We start from the raw sequence: 8,100 nt of genomic DNA on the forward strand, positions 1-8,100 counted from the left end.
CTGCTGACAGGACTCCTGCTGTGCTCGTGCGCTCTATTCTCGGTTGTGGAGGCAGCAGCATAGGGACTTGCTCTTTTTCCCGGACTCCTCCTCTCTTTACAGGGAAGGTAGCTTGGCTTGGCCCTCAGGCCTCTACGCGACAGCCCCTTGCAGGTCAAGGGGACCTGCTCAAAAGGGCTGGGGAGAGACCTCAACAATCCTGCACTCTTCTGAAAAGTGGATCTCCAGGGGCTGGAGTGATAGTGTTTGCCTTGCATGCGGCCGACCCGGGTTCAATTCCCAGCATCCCATATGGTCCCCCAAGCACCGCCAGGAGTAATTCCTGAGTGCAAAGCCAGGAGTAACCCCTATACATCGCTGGGTGTGACTCAAAAGGAAAAAAAAAATTTCCAGCCAAAATACAGCCACTTTAACCCCTCCCCTGGGGAAACAGGAAGGGGGCAGAGGAAAGGGGGGCTGTACATGCGTGCCTCCCACCCCAACACTGACCGGTCCTGAGCCCAACGCTGTAGGAAAGGGCACGGGAACTCCCCCACACCGACCACACTCACCCATAGCCAACCATAGCCAACAACACCCTTGGACCAGAAGTTCATTTCTTTTATTGGGAAACTGATGTAACAAATGGAGACTTATTGAAAATGAAATCAGTAACGAAGATTCTGCAGATCCCATCCCCCACAGCACCAAGGTCTCTTCTTGGCCGGACCCCGGTTCCTCAAGCCCCAGAAGGGACAAGACAGGAAAAAGGCTAAACCACCACCGCATCTCAACCAGGTGGCCGGGTGCGAAGCCCATGAAGGGAACAGGGGAGGTGCCAGGGTGCGGGGCTGCAGCTGCACCTCGGCCTGTTCCCAAAGGAAGAGACTTAACAAAGGAAGACCAAAGGATGTCTGACTGCCCCCCTGCCCCAGCACCCCACCACCACATATCCCTGATCAGTAACACTGTGGATCTGGGGGTGCTGAGGGCGCCCCCACAGCCATAGCCGCCCCGGTTGATTACTGCAAAGAGCATGGCCCAGGGAGGGGCAGCTAGCGACCTGCCACCTGTTCAGGAGATGCCAGTTCGGCTGCTGCCCAGGTGGCGAGGGCCTGAGGGCACTGGCCCAGTGGGCCCCCAGAGCCCCGTGGCCAGGAGCCAGTCCTCTGGCCGTACAGCGAACAGTTCCTGGAGGTCCTTCCTCCTTGGCGTGGCTGAAGGGGCAGTGGCCATGGCAGTGGTGTAGGCTGGCGGCGCCTACACCAGCTTCTTGGCTTCAAAGAAGCTCTTGAGGTGTCGCATCTGCCACACGCCGATGGCCACGAGGATGAGGGTCTGCAGGATGGACCACCACAGCACCCGCTGGTTGGTGCTCTCGCTGGTCTGCCGGAAGCGCTCCTCTCGCCACTGTGGGAAGGGGAAGGGGGAGGAGGGGTGAGCTTGGAGGGGTGCCCACGACATGCCTCTCCGGAGGCCAGGGGCCAGTCGGAGCCCCCCGCCTACACTGGCCTGGCTCTCCCCAGGGAGATGGCTTTGGTCCACCAGCCTCGTTTCTCTGGGTCAGAGCTAGCAGTGCTCTGGGCTTACTCCTGGCTCTGCGTTCAGGGATCACTCGTGGTGGCTTAAAGGACAATGCTGGGTGCTGGGGACTGAGCCCAGGTTGGCCATGCACAAGGGCAAGTGCTCTACCTATTGTAATACTGCTGCAGTCCCCCCCAGTCTTCGTTGTTCCTTTGAGCCACACCCGGCACTGCTCCGGAGTTATTCCTGACTATGCACTCAGGAATCATTCCTGGTGGTGCTCGGTGGGCTATATGTGATTGAACCCAGGCCGGCCACAAGCACGGTGAACGCCCACCTTGCTGTACTATCTCTCTCAGCGCCTCCTCCCACTTTTTTGGGTTTATTGTTTTTGGGCCACACCTGGCGATCAACAGAGATTACTTCTGGCTTTGTGCTCAGGGATTCCCTGAGTGGGGCTCACTGGACCAAATTCAAACAGGCCACATGTAAGGCAAATGTCCTATCTGCTGGGTTACCACCCCAGCACCCAACCTTGCTTTTGAGTGGTCCCTGGGGCACCCTGCAGTCAGGATGGAACCCAGTCCCTGTGCAAGACAAGCTTTCACTCTAGCCCTGGGAGCACCTCCCCGGCCTGTGCCCATCCTTCCTGTTTGCTTATCTGCCTGCTTCCTGTATGTCCTCTGGGATCTTACTGTAGGCCAGGGCACAAAGTGGAAGAGGCATTTACTTAGCATGGGGTGACTCAGCCTAATTCCTGGCACCATAGATGGTTCCCTGAGCACTATCCATGAGAACAGAATCAGGGACATGGGGCTAGAGTGACAGTACAGTGGGGAGGGCGTTTGCCTTGCATGCGGCCATCCTAGATTTAATCCTCAGTATCCCATAAGATCCCTTGAGCACCACCAAGAGTAATTTTTCAATGCAGAGTCAGGAATAACCCCTAAGCATCACCAGGTGTGACCCCAAAATCCCTGCCCTCTCCCCAAAATTAAAAAAAATCAGGGACAGCCCCTGGGCATTGCTTGGTGTGGCCCCAACTCCCCATTTCTAAAGAATTTAGGGTTCACTACACCCGAAAGGGTGATCCCGGAGCGCCCAGGAGTGGGTGTGCCTCGGAGCCCCTGCCAAGGGCCCCCAAACTATCGCTGAGAATACGGGAACAAGCTGCACACTGGGGGCTCATCAGGCAGAGGGCAGGGGCAGATGTAGTATGTTTCATTGTTAAAACACCGACATTTGGGGGCTGGAGAGAGTACAGCAGGGAGGGCATCTGCCTTCACATGGCCGACCCGATTTCAATCCCCAGCATATACGTGGTCCCTGAGCACCACCAGGTGCGGCCCAAAAACTAACCAAACAACAAACCCCCAACACTTAGAGCTGGAGGTAAGCTCCATGGGCTGCACAGGTGCCTTGCACGTGAGAGGCTCTGGTTTCATCCCCAGCACAGCGCGGTCCCCATTACCACAGGGGACCCCCAGGTCCACTGAAATAAAATATATAAAATTTTTTCTTTCTAGGTCACAACCGGTGACGCACAGGGGTCACTCCTGGCTCTGCACTCAGGAATCACTCCTGGTAGTGATCGGGGACCACATGGGATGCTGGGAATCGAATCTGGGTTGGCCGCATGCAAGGCAAACGCCCTCCCCGCTGTGCTATCGCTCCAGCCCCTCACCAGCCCCTATCATCTGACTGGGGGGCACACAGCCCTGACAGCTAGGTTCCTGGGCACCAGCCTGGACTGGACACACAAGTGCCGACTCTGGGGAGGAAGTCGCCGTCTGCGCCCCCCGCCTCACCCGCTGGTAGTTCTGCTCCTTCTGGATCTGCTCCACCTGCTCCACCAGCTGCCGCACACGCAGTTGCAGCTCGCTCAGCTTGTCCTTGGCCGCGATTTCTGCATAGTCGTTGGCATGCTCACCCACCTGGATGTCCAGGTGGACGCGCTGCAGAGAGGAGGAGACACAGCTGGCTCGTGGATGGCCCGAGTCTGAGCTCAGCAGCTGCTGAATTTGTCCCCCCCACAGGCCCAACCTCCCCCCCGCCCCCCCACCAAGCAGGGCTGGGAGGAAAACCCTAAGCACTGAGTGGCCTCTGAGCATCAGGGAGGGTGAAAACAAAATCAACCACAGGGCTGGGGCTGGAGCAGTAGGGCAGCTGCAAAGCTCCTGCCTGCACACTGTCCGCCTGGGCTCAATCCCTGAATTCCACGATCCCCTGCCAGGAGGGAATGATCCCTGAGCACTGTAGGGTGTGGACCCAAAACAAAATAAAAACAAATAATCAGCCAAACTGAGGTCAGAGATGCTGGAGGGGTTACGGCACTTTCCTGGGATGTGGCTGAGGCACTGAGCCTGGCTTGAATCTCAGAGCACCATCAGGGGTCGTTGCGAGCAGACACCCGGAACGAAGCCTGAGCACCCACCCCTGGCGCGATGGGGACCCCACCCCGCACCTCCAAGCAAACAAACCGGAAACATGGCACTCTCTTCCGCCTTCCTCAAAGACTCGAGGACAGCAGAATGAGCTAGAAGGGCTGGAGTGCAGGCCCCGGAGCTGGAGGCCTGAGTTCAATCCCTAGCGACCCCCGCTCCTCAGCCCTGGCTCCGAGGCACCCGGCCTGAGGCCCGAGCGCTGAACCAAGGTGCCAGGCGGGCTGAGGACAGACTGAATGAGGGGCCTGGGTTTCATCTCTGGCTCCACAGAGCCTCCTAGTACACCACAAGTGTCCCCTGGGCACAGTGCTGGGAGGAGCCCTGGAGCACTGCCAGGTGCCTCCAACTCCAAGCCAGGAAAGTCTGGCCATGGTGCAAGCACTAAGTGGACACGGCTGAAGACTTGGCCCCGTGCCTTGGATATGCCCGGGACATGCACTGCCCACGCCAGACCTTTAGCGGGCGGGAAGCTGCCCGGCCCCCAGCGCTCACTACAGGGCACACTTACCAGCATGCCCCCCGCGAACAGGGAGAACTTGGTGGAGTTGGAGTGCAGGCAGATCTGGTGCTCCCCGGGGGTGTGCGACGTGAAGGTGAAGCGGCCTTCGGAGCCGTACTGGCGGGCCAGGATGACCTGTGGGGAGATGAGTGAGCGGAGTGGGCGGGACAGAGCCCGCGCTGGGCCCAGGGAAGACGCCTAGCAGGTGTGGGGGCCGCTGCTGCTCCTCCCTCCCTTCCTTGGGCCATAACCCAGCATGGTCAGGGGCTACTCCTGACTCTGCACTCAGGCATCGCTCCTGGCAGTGCTCAGGGGACTATATAAAATGCCAGGGATTGAACCTGGGTGGGCTGGGTGCAAGGCAAAAGCCCTTCCTGCTGTGCTACTGCTCCGGCCCTAGGCCTGGATTCTATCCTTGGCACGTGCATTCCTGAGCACCACTGAGAACCACCCCTGAGCACCACCAGTATGGCCCCCAAACCAAACCACACCCTGCCCCAACAACTCTGCAAGTCACGTAACAGTGTGTCTTGCTTCCCACCCCATCCCCCCCAATCCCCACTTCCTCACTGTCTCCAATCCATGCCCGGTGTCTTGCTATTTCCCTGACTGACCGGGGGCCGTTCTCTAAACTCCTCCTCTCAGCTGCTCCCAGGCACCCTCCCCCCCAAAAAAAAAACAGGAAATGAGCCAGCTTCCCAAACCCCAACTCTGGTCTTTCTTGTTTATTCTGCTTTGGGGGACACCCTGGTAATGCTCAGGGCTTAATCCTGGCTCTGCACTCAGGGATCACTCCCAGCGGGCTCAGGGGACCATATGCATATGGGATGCCGGGGATTGAACCCATGTCGGCTGCACGTAAGGCAAGCTCTTTACCTGCTGTGTCTATACAAAAGGGACAGGGGCTGGAGCGATAGCACAGCGGGTAGGGCGTTTGCCTTCCACGTGGCCGACCCAGGTTCGAGTCCCAGCATCCCATATGGTCCCCTGAACACCACCAGGAGTAATTCCTGAGTGCAGAGTCAGGAGTAACCTCTGAGCATCGCCAGGTGTGACTCAAAAAGCAACCTGCCCCCCACCCCCCAAATCTCCAAAAAGGACAATGTTAAGTAAACCATGCAAATGACAGAAAGGAAAGAGAAAAGCAATATAGGATCACAGTGCCTGATGGAATTGGGTGTGCCTCAGGGGCACTGTTCTGGGAGCAGCTCAGTAACCCCAAGCTGCTGCGGGAGGAGCGAGGACAGCCTGGTGCTACCCAACAGGAAGCCCCTTCTTCCCCTTCTTCGCACTGATTCTTCTCCCCTGCACATCCAGGGGAGGACCCAGCAAGACATTTTCACCGGTTTGGTCCACAAATTTTGAGGGTTTTTGTTTTTTGTATTTTTGAGTCACACCCAGCAGTGCTCGGGGGTTATTCCTGGCTCTGTACTCAGGAGTTACTCCTGGTGTTGCTTGGGGGACCATGTAGGATGCTGGGGGCTCGAACCTGGGTCTGGACATGCAAGGCAAACGCCCTACCTGCTGTGCCATTGCTTGGCCCCAGATTTTGAATTTTTGCCCCCCCCCGCCCCGCCCCGTAGTGACCAGTGCTCCAGTGGCTCCAGTGCTGGGGAGTCACTCCGGGTGACATTCAGTAGGATCAAGCAGTGTCCAGAATCCAACCTGGGGGCCCCACCCCCAAGAGTCTCCATTGTCTGGGCTCCCTCCTGACCAACTGCATGATCAAACAAGTTTTTTGTTCATGTTTGGGTCACATCAGATGACGCTCAGCACTAACTCCTGGCTCTGCACTCAAGGATCATTCCCGTTGGTGTTTGGCATACATATGGGGTGCCGGGAATCGAACTCAACCACGTGGAAGAGGCTGCCCACTGTACTCTTGCTCATTGTACTCTCGGGTGTGATTTGCAATTTGAAGCGAAAAGCTGCTTAAGAGTTTGGGATTGTACCCTGAAATCCTAAATTGTAAAAAGGCAAAAAGGCAAAAAAAAAAAAAAAAAAAAAAGGCTCCTCAGCTCACTGCTAAGGCCAGATATTGGGGAACTGGGGAGGGAGCTCAAGGGGCTGAGGCGCGTGCTTCACTACGGAAGTGCACCCCACTACTCAGCAGTGAACGGTGCTATAGGTTGAAGTGACTCTGAAAACAGACATTCCACTGAAACATGAGTAGGCAAAGAAACTCTGGTACATACACGCAGTGGAATAGTACTTGGCCAGGAGAAATGATCAAGTCGTGCAATCTGCTGCAAAAAATCTGCAAAGGGTCATGGGGCGTGGAATCAGAGAGGGGGCAGACTTAGAATGGTCTCGCTCATTCGCCAGGGATAAAAAACCTCCTTTGGGGGGGCTGGAACGTTAGCACTGCGGGTAGGGCGTTTGCCTGGCATGCGGCCAACCCGGGTTCGATTCCCAGCATCCCATATGCTCCCCTGAGCACCGCCAGGAGTATATTCCTGAGTGCAGAGCCAGGAGTAACCCCGTGCATTGCCAGGTGTGGCAAAAAGAAAAAAAAAAACAACAAAAACCCCAAAAACCTCCTTCGGGAATACCAAACTAATAATACCGTGGCAACAGAAACGAAGAGCAGAGCAGGCCTTCGGGGCAAGCCTGGTACGGGGGCGGCGACGAGGGGAGGCACGCTAGGTCCACGCGGGGAGAGGGCACGTGCCCAGCACAGCGGCGGGGAAACTGAGGACACTGGAGGGGAGGGGATGGTGGGCACCGGGGAAGGGTCCGATCGTCGGACAACACACGCCTGAAGCTCGGTCACTGAGCGCGTTTGTGACTTCGTCACTCAGGGCGACTCAATACAGAGATCGAACAAGACAGGAAGAGTCGAGACGCGCCCGGGCCCCGCGGCCCCGCAGCGGACAGAACCGGGCGGGGCAGGAGGAGCGGAACCGGCGCGGCCTGGGCCGACGCGGGCGGGCGGGCGGGCACCGGGCGCGGGGCTCACCTTGTCCTCGGGGTCCTTCACCTCCACGAACATGCCGAGCCCGGGGGTGGCGGGCTGGTACTCCTCGCGCTGCTTGTCGTACAGCTGCGTGCGGTAGTTCCCTGCGGGCCGCGGGGCGGGCGTCAGGGCGGGCCCCCGCGCCCCCCCGCCCCGGCCCGCGCCCCCCCGCCCGGGCCCGCGCCCCCCGCCCCCGCCCACCTATGACCATGGTCTCGTCCGGGATCTCCTCGATGAAGCACTTCTTCTCCGTCTCCCCGATGTGGAAGTACAGCGCGCTCCCGCGGGCCGCCAGGCAGCACAGCAGCGCCAGCGCGCGAGTCAGCGCGGCCGCCCCCAGCCCGCGCCCCCGCCACGGCCACGGCCCGGCCGGCCGCACGCTCCGCGCCGCCGCCATCTTCCCCCGCCGACTGCGCAGCCGCGCTCGGCGCTGCCACGTCGCCCCCCGAGCCGCGGGGCCTGCCGGGACGGCGAGTCCGGCCTCCCCCGCGGACTACAACTCCCAGGAGGCCCCTCGAGGCCTGCAGAGTAGGCGAGTCCGCCTCCCCCTGCGGACTACAACTCCCAGGAGGCCCCGCGGCGCAGCGCACCGGGACCTGGTGGGCTCGGTGGCCACAGTTTACTCCTGGCTCTGCACTCAGGGATTAGTTACCCCTGGCGGGTCCCCGTGAACCCTCTAGGTAGCGCCGGAGATCGGA

At 59.2% G+C, this 8,100-nt stretch overlaps 1 protein-coding gene across 1 annotated transcript; it reads right to left on the minus strand.

The window, feature by feature from the left end:
- Window positions 1-577: 577 nt before the first annotated feature.
- Window positions 578-7,803, minus strand: TMED9 (transmembrane p24 trafficking protein 9). The gene is made up of 5 exons (XM_056115588.1): window positions 7,604-7,803; window positions 7,406-7,506; window positions 4,456-4,581; window positions 3,312-3,458; window positions 578-1,389 (listed from the first exon to the last, which is right to left on the minus strand). The coding sequence occupies exons 1-5, from the start codon at window positions 7,797-7,799 to the stop codon at window positions 1,240-1,242; spliced, it is 720 nt and encodes a 239-aa protein (XP_055971563.1). The 5' UTR covers window positions 7,800-7,803; the 3' UTR covers window positions 578-1,239.
- Window positions 7,804-8,100: the final 297 nt, after the last annotated feature.

The sequence above is a fragment of the Sorex fumeus genome, unplaced genomic scaffold, assembly GCF_029834395.1.
Source record: "Sorex fumeus unplaced genomic scaffold, SorFum_2.1 ptg000029l, whole genome shotgun sequence".
NCBI lineage: Eukaryota > Metazoa > Chordata > Mammalia > Eulipotyphla > Soricidae > Sorex > Sorex fumeus.